This window comes from Vulpes lagopus, chromosome 8 (genome assembly GCF_018345385.1).
Source record: "Vulpes lagopus strain Blue_001 chromosome 8, ASM1834538v1, whole genome shotgun sequence".
Lineage (NCBI taxonomy): Eukaryota > Metazoa > Chordata > Mammalia > Carnivora > Canidae > Vulpes > Vulpes lagopus.
Genome location: NC_054831.1, coordinates 8,950,122 through 8,968,723, shown reverse-complemented (window position 1 = coordinate 8,968,723; position 18,602 = coordinate 8,950,122). Strand labels below are relative to the sequence as shown.

General features: G+C 43.6%; 2 protein-coding genes across 15 annotated transcripts in view; one reads left to right on the top strand and one right to left on the bottom strand.

The window, feature by feature from the left end:
* Positions 1-18,007, bottom strand: part of SP110 (SP110 nuclear body protein) — a 40,471-nt gene extending 22,464 nt beyond the window's left edge. For 3 of the 5 annotated variants that reach the window (XM_041767830.1, XM_041767831.1, XM_041767832.1), the window contains exons 1-9: positions 17,860-18,007; positions 15,275-15,422; positions 13,497-13,665; positions 11,370-11,621; positions 10,954-11,007; positions 8,286-8,363; positions 6,232-6,300; positions 1,597-1,680; positions 21-74 (exon numbers count right to left, since the gene is read on the bottom strand). In XM_041767830.1, the coding sequence (XP_041623764.1) occupies positions 21-74; positions 1,597-1,680; positions 6,232-6,300; positions 8,286-8,363; positions 10,954-11,007; positions 11,370-11,621; positions 13,497-13,665; positions 15,275-15,422; positions 17,860-17,879 (928 nt within the window). In that variant the 5' untranslated portion in view covers positions 17,880-18,007. The remainder of the gene's footprint in view (positions 1-20; positions 75-1,596; positions 1,681-6,231; positions 6,301-8,285; positions 8,364-10,953; positions 11,008-11,369; positions 11,622-13,496; positions 13,666-15,274; positions 15,423-17,859) is intronic. The other 2 variants (XR_005989581.1, XM_041767833.1) reach the window with 1 other exon arrangement.
* A 20-nt stretch (positions 18,008-18,027) lies between these two features.
* The window catches only part of LOC121497956 (nuclear body protein SP140-like protein), a 66,789-nt gene continuing 66,214 nt past the window's right edge, over positions 18,028-18,602 (top strand). For 8 of the 10 annotated variants that reach the window (XM_041767825.1, XM_041767827.1, XM_041767822.1 and 5 more), the window contains exon 1: positions 18,029-18,105. The gene's annotated coding sequence lies outside the window, so the exon portion shown is untranslated. Of the gene's footprint in view, positions 18,106-18,602 lie in introns of all 10 variants that reach the window. The other 2 variants (XM_041767823.1, XM_041767818.1) reach the window with 2 other exon arrangements.

Sequence of the window (18,602 nt, the reverse complement as noted above, 5' to 3'; positions counted from 1 at the left end):
AATAGGTTCTTTATACTTACGCTTTTCCCCAGGAGATTTTCCCAAAGGTGATTTATTTCCATTCTTTGTTGGATCTAGAAAGTAATGAGAAAGAAAGTAATTTTAAACGGGCTTTAAATTTTGTGACTACCTCATTTCAGATAATATTGGGTTGGCAAAGCTTTGTCAGTGTTATTTCAATCCTTTCCTTTATAATGGGGAATGATGGGGCTTGAAGAGAGTTCTAGGGGGCCATGGCACTCATCTCATCCTATGCCATCATCCTTTATCCACAATCTTGGAAAAACCCACTCATCCTTTACATGCCTCAGTCTCATCTATAAAATTGGAATTCATTATTCAACATTCTCTAAGGATTGTTGTAAAAATAAACTGAAAATATCCATGAGAAAATTTGCAATATTACTATATAAGTTAGTGCAATGTGGGAGAAACTGTTAAAATGATTATTTGTACCTTAAGGGGGTCAAATTCAACCCATTCTTTCTGACAATAAATACTTGCCATTTGAGAGTTGCATTCTGTGAATTTGTGACACATTGCCAACAAACAGAAAAATGTTCATATTTTCTTTCCCCCTGAGGATAGCGGTAGCAAATGTGCACTGTGGCATAGTGATTGTGAGGGTGGATTCACCTCACCACTTGTCGGCACATGCCCACAATGACATCAGTGGCAACTGCTCGGTTGTAGTGTTATATTTGTGTTTCTGATGAGCTGTTCTCTTTCCAATTCTCTCAGAAAGGGTAAGTGAGAAACATGGAAATTTGGATCTTTGGAAAAATTTTGTTCCATGGCTTGAACACTTGCAATAGAGTACCATGAATGTATTTAGAATACATTCAGCAGGATAAAGAAGATGTGGTTTATGTATACGATGGAATATTACTCAGCCATTAGAAATGACAAATACCCACCATTTGCTTCAACGTGGATGGAACTGGAGGGTATTATGCTGAGTGAAGTAAGTCAATCGGAGAAGGACAGACATTATATGGTCTCATTCATTTGGGGAATATAAATAATAGTGAAAGGGAATAGAGGGGACGGGAGAAGAAATGGGTAGGAAATATCAGAAAGGGAGACAGAGCATAAAGACTCCTGACTCTGGGAAACAAACTAGGGGTGGTGGAAGGGGAGGAGGGCGGGGGGGTGGGGGTGACTGGGTGGCGGGCACTTAGGGGGGCACTTGACGGGATGAGCACTGGGTGTTATTCTGTATGTTGGCAAATTGAACACCAATAAAAAAATATTTATTATTAAAAAAAAAGAATACATTCAGCAGTATTGTCCCAAGGTAGAAAAAATTAGTTTGGAGATTAGGGTGGGGAATCTTACTCTTTTTATGTATGAAGTATATAGATAGGCAGATATTTATTCCTCCTCAAGATAATTATCTATCTATCCAAACATAAATGGGTATATAATATATTTGTGGTATTAAAATATCATAGGTTGTGTTCATGGTTAGGAAAAAATATCCAAGAGGTCTCCTCAAGGCAGTGATAATAGAAAAAGGGTTGGTTTAGAATCAAAGAGCTCTGAATTTGGGCTCCTGAAGACTGCACTTTGAGACTTGCAATCCCTCATCTTTACCATGCAGGATGCTTAGTGGTGTGCCGGGCGGCTCCTGGGGTCTTCTCTTTTCTTCATTTGTTTCTGAATAGTCATCACTGATTTCTGGAAAAAAAAAAAAAAAGAAAGAAAGACATTTCTTTCAGGTCTCAGAAAATGGCCCTGGAAAGTTCCTAGGAGTGTCCTGAGGTCCCAGGACAGACATTTTTGGTGAAGGCTGGAGGTTCCAGGTCTTGCTTGAGTCTCCATAACCCTTCCTGAGAATGACTCTACTACTGGGTCTGTCTGCCACTCTGGGGAGGAGTAGAGCAAGGCTGGGCAGCAGAGTGTCCTCTGCCAATGGAGATATCCAGCGAAGTCATCTGAGTCCTGGGACCAGAGGCTCAAAGTGAGGTGGTGAATCCCTAGAGCATCCCAGGAACCCTATCAGGATATCTCTGAGGTCAAAATCGGTTCCTTACTAAGACGTTCTTTGCCTTTCATATGTTGACATGTGCTCACATGGAGCAAGAGCTATGGCAGGTAAAGCTGCTGGTGCCATAGTATAAATTAAAGCAAGTGTCCCTAAACCTTATGCAGTCTTCCCTACAACAGACCATTTTAAAAAAAGAAAAGAAAAATAAATAAATAAATAAATAAATAAATAAATAAATAAATAAAATAAAATAAAATAAAGAAAAGAAAAGGTCAGTTTCACTTAAGAATGTTCTTTTTTTTTTTTAAATCACTATTTTGTTTTGTTTTTTTTTTAATTTATTTTTATTTTTATTTATTTATGATAGTCACAGAGAGAGGGAGAGAGAGAGGCAGAGACATAGGCAGAGGGAGAAGCAGGCTCCATGCACTGGGAGCCCGACGTGGGATTCGATCCCAGGTCTCCAGGATCGCGCCCTGGGCCAAAGGCAGGCGCCAAACCACTGCACCACCCAGGGATCCCAAGAATGTTCTTGATGGGGATGCCTGGGTGGCTCAGCGGTTGATTGGCTGCTTTTGGCTCAGGTGGTGATCCCGGGGTCCTGGCTCAAGTCCTGCATTGGGCTCCCTGCATGGAGCCTGCTTCTCACTCTGCCTGTGTCTCTGCCTCTCTCTCTTTGTCTCTCATGAATAAATAAATAAATCTCTACCAAAAAAAAAAAAAAAAGAGAGAATGTTCTTGATGAACCAATTAAAATGATTAACTTTATTACATTTCTACCCTTGAGTACCTCTCTTTTTAATAATCTATGTGAAAAACTGGGAAGTCCATATGTAGCAGTTAGCTACATCTTTTTTTTTTAAGATTATTATTTTTTTTTTTAATTTTTATTTATTTATGATAGTCACACACAGAGAGAGAGAGGCAGAGACACAGGCAGAGGGAGAAGCAGGCTCCATGCACCGGGAGCCTGACGTGGGATTCGATCCCGGGTCTCCAGGATCGCGCCCTGGGTCAAAGGCAGGCGCCAAACCGCTGCGCCACCCAGGGATCCCAGTTAGCTACATCTTGAAGCACGAATGTCTCAAGAAAAATACTTGTGTGATTGAGCTACAAGCTCACTGTATAAGTCAGTGAACCACTATTTCCCAAATGTCCAAGATATTATAAAATCCTGCATAAATAGAAAATCCTTTTAAAATGCAAGACAGCATAATGCATTGCATTGCAACAGATTATAAAAAGTTCGTTGATGTGGTTTCAGATGCCACCTCACAACTAACGTTTAAACCAACCCTTCTTGACTTTGGGTATAATATCAAAGATAAGCATACACAGATATCTCGATAAATGGTGAAAACACTCCACTCTTTCAAACTACAGATCCTCACGAAGCAAAGCAATGTATCCCAACCGGTCAAGCAGAGAAGCACCTCTACGAATCTAGCTGTCTTTGACTCCGCTAGCCAGTAAGAGATTTTTAAAAATGTAAAATAGTGTCAGTCCTCTCGCCAATCTTTGTGTTTGGAAAATATATTTTATTTTACATAAAAGATGTTATTTATGTTAACAGGTAGTTGGTATATCACTGTTACTTATAAATGAATTAACACAAATATTTTCAATGATTGGTTTCAATTTCTGATGCAGTACATATTGGTAAATATAAACAACATAAACAAAAAGTCTTTAGGGTCCTCCATAATTTTTAAGAGTGTAAAGAAATCTTCAGACCAAGAACTTTAAGAGCTGCTGTCTTAGGCCACCGCTGAGGTCCGCTGTACCCTGTGGCTGGAGCTGTTTCTGCACAAAATCTCAAGTGCAGCAGATCTTGGCTCTCTCTTGTCACACACACCTCACCATCTTTCTCTGCACTTCTCCCTCCTCCTATTATTACCTTTACACATCCACCTAGTGCTGTGCCTGCTGCGTGCGAGACCCTCCCACACTGAGCATAAAGGGCGGACTGTCTTACCTTCTGGTCCAGAGGTTTGGGCACATTCAGTGCTTGCCTTTTGGACCCCCCAAGAAGTTTGACTTCTTGGTTGAATCGCCCTTCCTTTGAGTTGTCTGATCCACCACTTGGAGCTTCTCTTGGATTCTGGGCCCAGGTGAGGCTTTCCCTGGGCCAAATAGTGATTTGTGAATGGTTTTCATGGGGGGCACCCAGTAAAGCTCCTCCTCTCCCTCCCATGCCTCCAGCCCTCACTTGAGATCTCTGTGCCCCTGTGCCTTGTTTTTCTCTTGCTATGTGTCTGCAATTATGTACTTTTTCTCGTGTGCACCTTTCTTTCTCCCTTGGACTCACCACCTGCTCTCACGCCTGTTCAACCTGTTGCAATTAACCAGACCTCCAGAGCAGTGGGATTTCTTTCCTGGGCCCTGTGGTATTGGTCCAGGAGGTGGCCACATCGAGTAAGAATGGCCAAGGGGGGCAGCCCGGGTGGCTCAGTGGTTTAGCACCATCTTCAACCCAGGGCGTGATCCTGGAGACCCAGGATCTAGTCCCATGTTGGGCTCCCTGCATGAGCCTGCTTCTCCCTCTGCCTGCTTCTGTCTCTGCCTCTCTCTCTGTATCTCATGAATAAATAAACAAAATCTTAAAAAAAAAAAAAAAAGGCCAAGTGGTCTGTTTTGGTACTGGAAGAATGTTTCCAAGTACCTTTCCAGCTTCCTGAGGCCTATGGGTGGATAAGGAGGGACCCAAGTGTCCCTGGGAGCCTCTAGTAGGGAGAGTGCAAGATATCGGATATCGAAGGATTGAGGGGCCCCGAGATGGAGTGAGAGGCTGGAACAGAGAGGATTTGCGATGCCTGAGCTGGGGGGTTGTCAGGGTTAGGGTTCTCTTTCCCACAGACCTGGATGCCTTCAGTTTGCCAAGGCCTTATATTTTTGGATCTGATTTTTTTTTTTTAATTGAGTGCCAGATTGGCAGACTGTGAGGAAACTAAACTCCCTTGATTTCTCTGTGCTTCTGTAAAAAGCCCTAGCCTCTTGAGACGTGGAAATGTATACAGAATAAAAATAGGGAATGCTTGCTTTCATTTCCCTAGAAACATTCCGCTTTTCACATACCATGAGAATGAGATCTGTAGCTAGTAAATTGCCATCTGATCCAAAAGAATAATAAAACTTCTCATCTCCTGAGATTGCTAAATGCCTACAGGAGGGCTTGCTTCCTAGGTTAAGTCCCAAAGTACCAGGACTGGAGCCCTCCTGCCACGGGGTATTTATACATCAAAGGGGACGAAGCCCAGAACTTGGAGACATCTTTAGTAAAAGCTGGAGACACCTGGACTTTCTCTGCCTCTTAGAAAGAGGCATTTAAATTTCAAAAAATTAGGGTGAGGACCCAGGATTGTTTCAATCTTATCTCAAAGCAGCATTTTTTTTTCTCCTTTCGGGAGGGAAAGAGGATGGCTGCCCCTGTTCCATCTGTGAACAGAAAAATCCATCATTCCCTGTCCCTTGTCTATGGGATATCATTTGCCTCCTGGAGCGATTTCATCAGCTCTCTCCTCATGCCCATGCGTCTGCATGTGGTGGGTTGATGCTGCGGTGTTACTCTGGCTATTGAGCTGGTGATGAGTATCAGTAAGGAATTCTCTCCCCTGACCCATACACTTGGGGTTTCTGCCGTGGTCCTATATGTAAAGAATGTGCCTATGCAAGTGAGGCACCATGTCAGACACTTCATGGTTTTTGACAAAGCTCCACCTGGCATGGCACAAGGGCATAGACAGCTAGCACAAATCTTGAATCTTTTCCAAAAATGGAAAACTTAAAGATTCCCCCCAATTATTTGCATCTTCTCTAAGCAACGTATGCCACCATTCACCCAGCCATTCAAGCCAGACACTGAAGAGCAAGACTTAACTTCTCTCTCCTCCCCAGCTTCCAATTTATTGAGGCCTGTCAATGCTACCTCCAAGCTGGTCTTGAGCTGGCTCTCCTCTTTCTGTTTCCACTGCCAGATCTGAAAGCAGAGTTCTGTCAACTTGAGTGGCAAGTTGAACCCTCGCAAACGGTTGCCCTGCTTCCATTCTATTCTGTTTCCAATTTATTCTTTACCCAGCCCCACAATTGTTCTTGTCAAATGTAAAGTGAGATCATGCCACTTCATTGATTAGACCTCTTCGATGTCTCCTCATTTCATTACAATAAAATCCAACTTCCCACACCTTGACTTACAAGCATGAGCTGTCTGCAGCCTCTGACCTCCTTTTGTTCTCTTGTCTTACCTTTTGGGAGGCTTTTTGTCTGGCGTCTCTTTTTTGGAGTTGACCAGATACTTCTTTTTCTTTTCTTTCCTAAGAAAGAAAGAGTACAGATCATCTATCCATGGCTACAGACATAGATCTGCCAACTTTATATTTTAACAAATTTCAGCTTTCAATTTTGGTCTTCAGACCACAGTGGCAAGGCGGTCACTGGTGACTTTATGTGACGCTACTTCATGGAGTAATGAGGGAGAAGAAATTCCAATGTGGTAGAGGAGAGAGACACATGACGAAATGGGGACAATGAGTTTAGTTAACTCATTGCTGGCAGTTTGGTTGTGAAATGGAAGAGAGAGCTGTGGAAGCAGGTAAAGTGAGCTGAGGATCAAGAGGAGGCTCCTTTTATGAGCTATGGCAGGCTCGGGCAGTGGCTGAATGCAGATCCTGTGACACGGAAATGCTGAATTCTCAGGAGAGAGAAGGGATCATGGACACCATTAGGTGAGGTGGAAGGATTGCCATAGAGAGAAAGAAGGCACCGGACAGGAGGGGACAGATACAGTTGGAGTTTGCAGGTTGGTAGCAGGAACTGAGGGGATTCCTATCTGATGCCTTTCTAGGAAGTAGGAGGAAAAGTAATCTGTCAAGAAAAGGGAAGTGCCCTGGAGGGGGGAGGTCAGCATTTTGAAGAAAAAGCTCAGGGTTGGAAAGGATCATTGTGGAATTGTCATGCAGTGTGGGAGGATCATTTACTTGGAACTCATGAAGACACAGCCTATGTACTCTGCCCTGCTGTGTGGCTCTCCCCAGTAGGGCCTGCCTCAGATGCAGTGTGCAGAAAGCAGATAACAGGTCCCTCCAAGACCTGCCAGAGGGTTCTAGGAAAAGACAGAAAGAGGAAGGCAGATTAGCGTATCAGCAAGAGGTTACTGAAGCGATGGTTTGTGGACTCTAACCTGTTATGGAGGGGCATGAAGAGAGGCATATAATGAACCAGACAAGAGGAAAGCCAATGGACTGGTTATCCAAGTGAGGTTGAAGGACAGCTCCAGAGAGAACAAATTGTAAGGAAGAAATCAGGCAGGGATACTTTCAAATTAACTTTTAAAAAAGATTTTATTTATTTATTTATTTGAGAGAGAGAGAGAGAGAGAGAGAGAGAGAGAGAGAGAGAGAATGCATGTGAAAGCAAGAGAGGAGCAGAGAGAGAGGGACAAACAGGCTCTGGACCCATGTGCAGCCCAACGAGGGCCTTGATTCCACTACCTGAGATCATGACCTGAGCCAAAATCAAGAGTCAGAGGCTTAACTGACTGAGCCCCCCAGGTACCCCTTGAATTAATTTTTAAATAATTAATTAGTTAATTATTGGGAAGTTAAGCCAGACTTCAGCAAATGGAAGGTTGATGCGTTGCCTTTGGGTGCAGAAGGTCAAGAATCAGTGCAGGAAAAAGTCACTGGGAAAGATCCAGGGAAGCATCGCTGTGTATGTCGAAGGTGTCCAGGATGGTGGCAAGACTTGCACTAGCAGAAAAATTCTATATCAGCCTTTGAGGTCTGCTGAGGAATTGAGGGCAAGTCTGGGATGATAGTGATGAAGAGGGAGGGAATCTTTCATTTGAATGGTTAAGCCTCAAAGTAGAGGATGGGGGAGCAAGGGGCTGGCTGGGTAGCAAGTGGTAGATATCCACACTGCCTTTCGCCATGAGTGATAGCAGAGTCTGCAGCCCTGTCTTAAGAAGAAGCAGTGTCCTCTCAGGGAACCAGCTTTCAGTTAAAGAGGTACGACTAACCCTCCAAAGAGTTGTGGGTGAAGGAGACCTTGGTGATTTCAGAGCAGACAATTGCAACAAGTACATATTTCAATGGCCCTCAACGCCTTCTTGTTTCCCTAGAATCTTCATGGAGACCATCAAGGGAGATGCAGTGAATGGGAACTGAAGAAACAAGTTGTCAAGAGCATCATGACTACAATCCCATGGTGGGTGCTCCCGGCAAAATATGATTAGAAAAGCAGAAAACAGCTCCAAATTCCTGCTCCCGATGCCTATGGGAGAAAGGCAATCCTTCCTTACCTTTCTTGTTGGGAGGTGTGCTGGATGCCTCCTGGAGCTCTTTGGGGTCATTTGGTTCAGGAGAGTCATCTCTTATCACTAACAAAAGAGAATTTGGTTCAGAGTTTGGAACAGGCTGAAGGAAAAGTCCCAAGGGAGCTGAGGGGAGAGCAGGAGGGTGCTGAGACTGGGGAGCTGCCAACCCCTGGAGCTCCTGGCCCTGCCTTGATTTGATCAGTTTGTCATCAGAGTTACCTGTGTGGCTATCCCAGTGAATCAGGGAGCAACTGCCCCGCAGAGGAGGGCTCAGTTTGACCTGTTTCAAAAGGTTCCTCTTGCTCACTTGAAAAGAGGAACAAGGGCTCTCAGCAACCCTCATGCAAGGAATGAGGCTCTGAGCAGTGTGGGTGCTGACCTTGAATTCTGGTGGCTTCAATGAAAGGGAACGTCTTCGTCATATGAAAAATACACGCTACGGCTTACAGGTCTGTGAATGGATATTTTTGAACCGCTCCCTTTGTCATTACTTCACCTTGAAAAATAGTGAAGGAAGCTAAGAGCCGTATGTATTTCTGTGTACAGGAACTGAGAACGCAGGAGCTAACCTCTACTTGCTACCACGTGTTAATAGCAGATAAATACAAAGTTCTAGTTTTTGGTGCCCCAAGAACAGAAGGGTTGGAGGCCATAATAAATCTCAAGTAAGACTGGCACCTTCTTCCTGCTTATACGGTGTCATGTGACCTATCTCAAATTTTGGTCTGCTTAAGAGTAGGTCGTTGAGGCAGATGGCAAGCGGTCATTAGACATTTGAAATAATTGTTGCATTTCAAATTATTTTAATCATATCAACTCTCACAAATCGAAACGATACAGAAATGACTAGGGTTGAAGGTGAAATTTGCCCACAGTCAGGGTGAGGGCTGGGAAAAAGAACCATCCACATCTGGGTTGCCAGTTCAGTGTCAGGGCCACACTGTGTGTTTTTGTTTGCTCTGCATTTGGATGGAGCAGTTTTGAACTTTACCTCCTTGCAGTGACCTCAGGTTGCACGGGTGAGTTATGCAGTCCTGCTCCACCTCAGTCCTGTGTCCTTTCCTGTCACATGCCCTCATGGTGGTGAAAGCTCTTGCTTAGCAGATCTCCTAGTGATGTTTGCAGCCCAGGCCCACTGGGTACCAGTGGGGCTTCTGACCCTCATCTTCTGTGCTCCTGCTCTGAGTCTACTTTTCCCAGACTCATCTCCCTTGTCCTTCCTAGGATTTCCTGCCTGTCCAAGCTCCCGGGGGTCTGAGTGGACAGCTGGGAGCTCGGTGAAGAGGGTGGTGCAGACTAGCAAGGAGAACCCTGTCTCGAGGGAGACCCGAATGGCCTCTCCTCTCGGTAGACATGGAAAGTAAGGCAGACAGTAGTTGTCCACATCAAAATTACCTGACACAGGGCCTGGTGGGCATCTCTTTGAGCATTTCTTTATCTTTTGTTTGGGGGCTCAGGTTATTACCAGACATTGAGCAGAGGAAGAAAAGGAATTTCAGATCCCAGGACTAGCAAACAGGGACCAGAGGGAGGAGGAACAGAAACAATCTGTTCCAGCCATGAAAAACGATGGAGGCCCACTGAACACCAGAGCCTGGTAAGGGTGGGATAGATGGGGAGAGTCAAGGGTTATTTCCTTTCAACTTCAACTAGCTGCTTACTAATTTTTTTCTATTTTATTATTAAAAACATTTTTTTTAAAGATTGTATTTATTTATTCATGAGAGACACACAGAGAGAGGCAGAGACACAGGCAGAGGGAGAAGCAGGCTCCATGCAGGGAGCCCGACGTGGGACTCGATCCCGGGTCTCCAGGATCACACTCCGGGCCAAAGGCAGTACTAAACCGCCAAGTCACCCAGGTTGCCCTAAAAAATTTTTTTTAATTCTAATGTAATTAATATACAGTGTTATACTAGTTTCAGTTGTAGGATACAGTGTAGGATACAAAGAATGAATTTAATTCATTCCTTCTTTTGGTAATCTAGAAGAAGGGATCTTCCATTGTTATTGGCTTCATGATTATGTCCATCTTATTTGGATGGTGTGTATTAGAGGACGGAAGAAAACATTTGGACCATGGGGGGCCCTTTATGCCTCAGTATTGGAGAGCTCAGAATTCACGATGCCATTTTTGACAGTGCCCAATAATACTCCATGGTTATATTTAATGTAATCAAAAGTCCTTAATAATGATAGTTGGGGGGAAATAAGAAACACAACTTTGGAAGCCAAATCTTTCAGCGTTTTATCAGATCTTTCAATCAGCAGATCTTTCAATGTTTAATCATCTTTTCTAATAATTACAATAACATTATAATTAGAATCCAAACCCCATAAAAATGAATGTGATTGAAACTGAAAGGCCCCTGTAATCAGAGGGTGAATGATTGAGTAGTGGTCAAAGGGGGGTGTATTGCACAAGCGATGTGTCCACTCAGAACACTGTTATGAGCTGGACATCATAGCATCAAACTGGTTGTGGAAGCATCCCTGATAGGTAATCCTGTGCATCTGTCCCTCTGTTTCTTTTTCTTTGTCACACCCAATTATTTCTCCCTGGGATCCTACCACAAGCCTTGGGGTTGGCAGGCGCATGTTTGCCCCTCATACCCACTTTGAACTGAACTAAATCATCCCCAAGCAATATTACCTTGCACAGTGTCAGGAGGCGTGCTGGGGATCTCTTGTGAGTCTTCGTCTTTGTCTTCATTTATTTGGGATGTTAAGTTGTCATTGGTCATTGAAGAGAGGAAGAAAAATCATTACAGGGTACAGGGACAGAGTGTCAGGGAGGAAAGCAAATGGTAAAAACACCTAGCACAGAAGCACTGAGGCCTCAGGGTGGAGAGTTGGGCTGTTCCAGGGGTGGGAAGCAGGTGTTTGGCCTCTAGGCTTTCCTCAAGCCCCCGGCAGTGCCCATCGTCCTTCTTGGAAAAGGCTGTGTGTGGTAGGTGGGCACATGGGATGGACCAGTTTAACAAAAAAGGTGGAACCCTAGGCTTCTAGATATGACCAAGGTACCCTATGCAGGGGAGGCACAGGTGATGGACAAGGTGTGGTCCTCACCTGGAGTGATCCTTCTTTCCTGGGTGGCTTGGGGGAGAGCCACAGCAGGGCCAGGAGGGCTGGATGGTTCACCCAAGATCTCAGCTCTGTGCTGTGTGGACGTGCTGGGCTCACTGACACTGGGTGCATGGGGTGGGTGTTGGGGAGGCAGCAACGGCAGCAGTGTCTGGAGGGAGCGCCCTTCTGCTGGGTAGGCTGGGGCTTCGAGGAGTGTGGGCACAGTTCTGTTCCGTTGTCGGTAGGAAATGACAGCTGCAATTGGTGAAGGAACACACGTCAACACCCTGGATACTCAGAATTATTAGGGAATTTCTTTGTGGGGGACCTCCAAAGGGTCAGGGGCATGCAGTAGTCCATCTTCCTCCTCCCCCTCTCCTCCAGGTGTGGAGAACCGGTTCATCACCAGCATCATCCTTCAGTGGCTCCTTTCTAGTCTATGTGTTTAATCTGGGCATTCGACTCTGATTTAATACCAAAGTCGTTTCACACATAAAGCTGAGTTTGACTTCGTACTCAGGGATTTCATCTTCTTTAGCTTTTCTTAAATTTTGGTTTCAGAATTTAGACAGTGTTGTATAATGTTATAATGTCAACACATGTTCCTGTTTTAATAAATAAACACATCACACCTCCCTGTAGCAAATAAGATGAAATAGAAATTCCTTCACAGGCTGCATCCTTTCTACTCTGGTTTCTGCTCATTTCTGCAGATCGAGCTTCTGTGCCTTCCTGCCTTGCAACCTGTGATGGGCCACACCAAACTTCCTCTCCCTCCTCAATACTCCAGGCCCTTTGGCTTCCTACATGTCATTCCTTCAAAGGCCGGGTTTCTCTTGGGATTCTTCTCTATCATTTATTTCAGAAGTTTTCTTAATCAGGGAACAGAAAAAGGAAAGTAAGGTGAGATTTTGGAGCGGGGCCTACAACAAAAACAGAGGGCTGCAGATCCAGAAGGATGCACCAGCTGGGCTAGGGCGGGGCACTGCTGTTTATGGTGCCTCTGGCTTTCCCACTGACTCAGTGTGGCCTCTGAGAACCCAGTCCTCCCTGTGCCCCCCTGATGCTGCCAGGAGCACGGGCTCAAGTGCACCTGTGCCTGCCTGGAAGGGCGCTTTTCTCTTTTGCTGCCTCTTTAGCTCAAGAAGTCATTTCTTTTTGGGGGTAGGCAACTCTTGCCATCAACAGTGGTGACCCCATTAACAAAATGTCACAGTGCAATGTGATCTACTGGTCCTCTTCCTGTTGTTCTCAGATATGTGAACCATGTGCCTCAGCCAAAGTGTGTGTCCTTAAACCTAAAGTGATTATATCACCTCTTCTTTTTGCCCTGGCTTCTTCCTTCCCAGCTCTGTGCTTGCTCTCTCTCTCCTGCTCTTTATTTATCCAGCTCGTTTTTATTCCCAATGCACTTCAAGCTCTGCTTCCTTCTTTTACTTTCTCTGTCTTAAGCTCCCTCTCCTCTGTCCTCCAGCTTTTTTTTTTTTTTTTTTTTTTTTTGTCCTCCAGCTTTACACTCTCCCTTCCACCCGTCTTTGTTTAAAAGAAGGATGGAAAACTCAGGAGCTGGGGTTGGGAAACCCAAGGAGGGCAGCTGGCTCTGCTCTTAACAGACAAGGAACTTTGGGAAAGATATTCTGAGCTTTGATTTCTTCATATGTCGGATGGGGATAATACCGACTTCACAGGATTGTTTGAAAGATGAGATAATCATAGGAAGCGCTTGAGATGATGCCTAGTACATAGTAAGGACTAAAAAAAAAAAAAAAGATACTTATTATCCATCCCTGTTCATTTCTCTTCCCCTCTGGCTCTCCTTATCCTTCTACCAGACTGAGTCTCTGCAACTACATTTCCCTAGAGACTGTCCAGTGGGGTAAACGGTACAACCTTCCCTCACTTCATAGAACAGGTAAGACAGAAATGTGTCCTCTAGAAACTCCTTTTAGAGAACTGGAGCCAGAGACTGCTCTTCCTGGTTCATCCATGAGAGAGTACACTCCCTATCTTCTCAGAGAACTGGACATTTGAAGTTCATAATTCTACGGGGCTGAAAACCAACCCAAACTTTGAGCACAGCAGCTTCCAGCATGCTTTTATAGCCCAAAAGATATTCAAGAAGCCTCATACCATTTTTGAAGCCCTTGAGAATTGTCTTCAGGGTGGGGTATTCATACAGGTTAATTTGGCTGAACAATATCTCCAGAAATGACAGGTTGAAGGTCTTCTCCAGGTGAGTGAGGATGTTGTACACCACTCTGGGTATGGGGACCTTATTTCTATAGGCTTCCATGGATTCCTTAAAAAATGGAATCGAGGATTATTATAAATGGCTATAAAATGGAATGGAAGTTTATTACACATCTGTCATTCTCTAAGTTGTAAGAATGATATTTTGTTCTTTTAAGAAGGAATTGAATACAAATATATAGTCAAACTCAACATAGAGAAATCACAGTTCCACATGTTTACTTTTGGAACTTCACATATATTTGGATTGTTAGTCATAGGAATAAATAACTTAGCCTTCTTTAAAATAAGTCTGCTTTGTGAACCTTATTTTAGGTACATTTGAGGGAAGAGAGAAATTTTAGGGAAGTAAAGGAGAGTCAAAGGCTGCTACTGTGCAAATTCTCTAAGACTCTGGGCAGAACTCGGTAGCAATGCAACCAATTAGTTGGTCGCAAGTGGCAATTCTGCTGATTGCTTGTTAACCTCTGTTCACTCTCTTGGACTGGTGATGACCCGAATGGCTTCTAGCCACAAGGAAATCAGGCAGAGAACTCCTCTTCATGAGAGCTTGGCCTAAAGGAGAAACACGGCAGGAGAGAATTGACTGCATAAGAGTTACTGAGCACCTACTAGGCTAGTCCTTAGTAGAAATAGAAATGGATAAGACCAACATGGTGCTCTCCATACTGAGGGAGAGACACTATCAGGAGGAGAAGATGGGCATTAAATAATAAGCACAAATTAAAGAATGCCCGGTTGCTATTGAGATAAGTGTTATGAGAGGAAAGCACAGATTTGTTTGAGAAATCGGTTAGATGAGTGAGTGGGTTAAGGAAGCCTCTCTGAGGATTGACATCTGGGCTGTGACCTGAAAAGGGATTGGAGCCAACCAGGCCAAGATGGGGAGAAGATCGTTGAACCATTGTTGTACTTCCCTAAGCCTGGGGCTCAGGAAATGCACAAAACCTCCCAAATTATGAAAAGAATGTCATTTTTTGTCCATGTAGCCATATCTTCCAATGCCTGTCTTGCTTCACATCTGAATGAACTTTGCCCAAGAAGCTCTTAGGAATTGGGAGGGTGGCCTTGTGAGTTGAATGGTGTCACTCTTCCAAAAAGATATGTCCACTTGAAACCTGTAAATGTGACCTTACTTGGAAAAAGGATCTTTGCAGATATAATTAATTTAGGATCTTGAGATGAGATTATCCTGGATGAAGGTGGGCTCTAAATCACAGTGACAAGTGTCCTTACAAAAGAAGAGAAGGGGAAAAGACAAGGAAAGGAAAAGATGATATAGAGATTAAAACAGTGGTTGTTAAGTGATTTTTCTACCAGCCAAGGAACACAAAGAATTTCTGGTACCACCAGAAGGTGGGAGAGTCAAAAAACGGATTCTCTGTCAGAGCCTCTAGAAGGAACCAACCCTGCCAACACCTTGATTTTGTACTTCTGGCTTCCAAAACTGTGAGGTGATAAGTTTCTTTTGTTTTAAGCTACCTGTGTTGAGATCATCTGTATGGCAGCCCCCGTGACCCTGTTTTTCCCTGATAATGAACATTTTGGACTAGGCTTCCAAGCTCTAGAAGCACTAGACATTTGTAGTTTGAAACTTCAATAATTGGGACTTCTTGGTGGGACTGGGCTGCCACGGGAAAGCAGGCAGCGTGACTCACCCTGTACATTGTCTCAGTGATGATAGAATTGTCTCGGAGGCCTTCGAGGAAGGGAAATGGTTTGTAGATGGCATAGGCAATCTCTAGCTTCTGGTATACAAAGTGCTGGTGAAGAGTCTCTTCTGTGGCCTTGGTCAAGGTGGGCATCCTATGAAAAAGACAGGGGAAGAGAGGGAAGACTCTGGGAACTTGGGGAGCTGCTTTTTGCACTCATTGGGTATCTTCAGACCAGCATCCTGGTCCCAAAAGCAAATCTACTAGCAAAGCAATGCCCGCCTCAAAGGCTCATGGGCACAAGAGGCAATGACAATACCTCATGGAGGCAGAAAATGACCAGCAATATAATGCCCAAATCCCAAAGGGGCTGCTGGTAAACATATTAAAAATAGGTAATATTTATTGAGTACTTCCTATGTGCTAGACTTTGTTCTAAGGATTTCACATGCAGAAACTTATTTGATCTTCACAAAACCCTTGCAAGATGGTTACTATGATTGTACCCATTATGTTGAGGAGACTGAGACATAGGGATGTTTACTAACTTGCCCTAAATCTCACAAGTATGCCCTTTATGGTCATAAGTTTTGTTTTGTTTTGTTTTGTTTTTTGGTCATAAGTTCTATGGTCCATAGCTATGTTGACTATTAAGATTGCCTGGGCGTCAGCTTAAGGCAGACACCAGCAAAGCTTGTAAAGAGGAACCACCCAATAATGAGTAGTAAGAGGAAAATTGATATGTAGAGACTTTAGTAAACCACCTACAATCTTTGACACACAAGTAGGCCAAACATAAACAGACATGAGAGATGTGAAAGACACAACTAGTAAGGTAACTTAACTGATTTATTATATGTATCGATTTCATATCTCTAGAATAGACATGCGCCATTCCCGTGCTCATGTGACACATAAAAATTAGCCATTGATAGGCCAGAAGAAAATATCAATAAGTTATAATAGGCATAAAACTTCAGATGATATTCCTGACAAATTGTCAAGAGAAATACTAACAAAAAGTTCAATCACTCAGTGATTTTTTTTAAAAAAAAACAAGAGATCTCATTTTTTCAACTTCATTTTGTGTAAGATTGAAAATTAAGCTATAATTAATGACTGTTTCTAGGACTAATCCCAGTGGTAAATTGAGCAACCCTCCTCTCCCTACTCATTCCCACATCCTTTGACAGTAAAAAATAAACATATTGTAAAAATAGGATAAACCATAACAGTACTGGAAAAGAAAAGATGCCATAAAGGATTTTATTATACTAGTGAAGAAATCCTGGAAGATTGAGAACAGGTGGAAGAGAAATCTAGCATCCATAACATAGAATCCATGATACGGAGAAGAATACTGCAAAGATCAGCACAGAGCCCGAGAAAGCCAGAGTGAACACATGGTAAGAAGAGGAAGGGGCCCTGGGGTTACATTTAGGATGATTAATTATACAACAACATTCAGAACATAATATCCACCAGGTTCCTTATTCTTCGTCTGTTATGATTCTCAACAATGAAAGCAAGACCCAGAGAGGTTAAGTAACTAGCCCAAGGTTGGCAAAGTAGAGCTTTTCAGACTAAAGCCCCATTTTTTACTAGTGCATGATATTGGGTCTCATATGCGAGTGTTCAGATTTTTATCATGTAACGAAGTCTTAAAAACAGATAAGCAAAAGACAAACATCCATGTAGAAAATTTTTCAAAAAGAAAGATGAAAGAAAGAAAGAAAGAAAAAGAAAGAAAGAAAGAAAGAAAGAAAGAAAGAAAGAAAGAAAGAAGAAAGAAAGAAAGAAAGAAAGAAAGAAAGAAAGAAAGAAAGAAAGAAGAAAGAAAGAAAGTCAGACAGACAATAAACAATTAGGTCAAGTGTGCAATAAATATATAAAAAAAACATGGCAATTCACTAGTAGTTGGAACAGCACAGAAGAAGATAACTTAATAATGTTTACCTATCAAATTGTCCGACATAAAGAATGAAAGCAATAATCAGAGATGTTCCTGGTGAGATTATAAAGAGGTCCAAACGTTCTGGAGGCTAATTTAACAATCAAGGTCAAATGTTCTAAAGTATGTATTTCCTTGAGTCCCAAATTTCACTTCTAGGAATTTATTTCAAGGAAGCAATTATAAATGTGCTTAAGAAAAATATATAAAAGGTTCACTAGAGAGGAAATTAAATGTTCTCTCCCTATTGTCTCTTTTCCACTAACTACTGCTAGTCACTTGGGCAATGGATAATAATTGAATTAATTGCCCATTTGGGGCAGAGTGTAAATCACAGAGCACAGAAGAGGACAGTAGAGAGCAAATCCCGGTTCTATTCACAACAGTGGGCTAAAATTTAGGAGAAAAAGAGTTGAGCTGTGTCTCCGCTCCCTCCACCACTCCCACGTCTGTCCCCCTTTCTCAGAGTCTCTGGTTAAATCCCACATGCCTCTCTATCTTTGGAAGACAATATTTTACAAAGAGAGAGGCTCACAGTTTCAATAGTTGAGTTCCACCCTGTAGCTGCTGCCAGGAAATTAACTATCAGAGCCCAACCACCAAAAAAATGAAGAATAAAGCAGCTGGGACAAAAACCCACCTGGATGCTAGGTCTGCCATCTGCTCCTTCCCCTTTCACCAGTCCAGAGGCTGGGCCCTGGGATCACTCTTGGAAGACGGAGAAAACAGCAGGGAGATGCCAGTGGGTGAAACAGGAAGTCTGTGCTTTGCCACATGCAGTGAGGGCCAGGCTTCCGGAGAAAAGAAAAGTGAAAGTATTAGGAGCACATCCTGCAGGAAGCTGAAGACCGTGCCTGAGCCTCCCTCCATCTCCGTCCAGACACTTGTGAGGTTCCTGGGGTGTTTGGGGGAGGTGGGGGCGCTGCCATCCAGACCAGCCTGGGGAGGGGTGAGCAGAGGGGAGGAGGCATAGGGGTCCAGCCCCAGGGGCCACAGGAGCTGTACTGGGAATCTACTATCTGTGTGTTTCCCTTCTCACTTCTGCTTCCCCAGGACTTGCCCTTATTCTGTACTTTTTTTTTGAGGGGGGGGATGAAAATGTTCCCATACTGAATTGTGGTGACGCTTATACGACTGAACAAATTTACTAGAAATCATCAAGCTTTAAAAAACAAGCAAAAGGGGAGGGGAGGAGACTCAGAAATGCCCATAATTTGTCAGGATAAAAATATTGCCTAAGAAAGTTGAGATTACAGGGAACTTGAATATAATCTGAAGTCATGCAGAGGTAGGCGGACCTCTGGGCAGGAAAGTGGCCAGGGGCCCGGCAGGCATTTGAGGGCTGGGGATGTGAAGTCAGGTCTAAGGCAGAGCCAGGGCTGA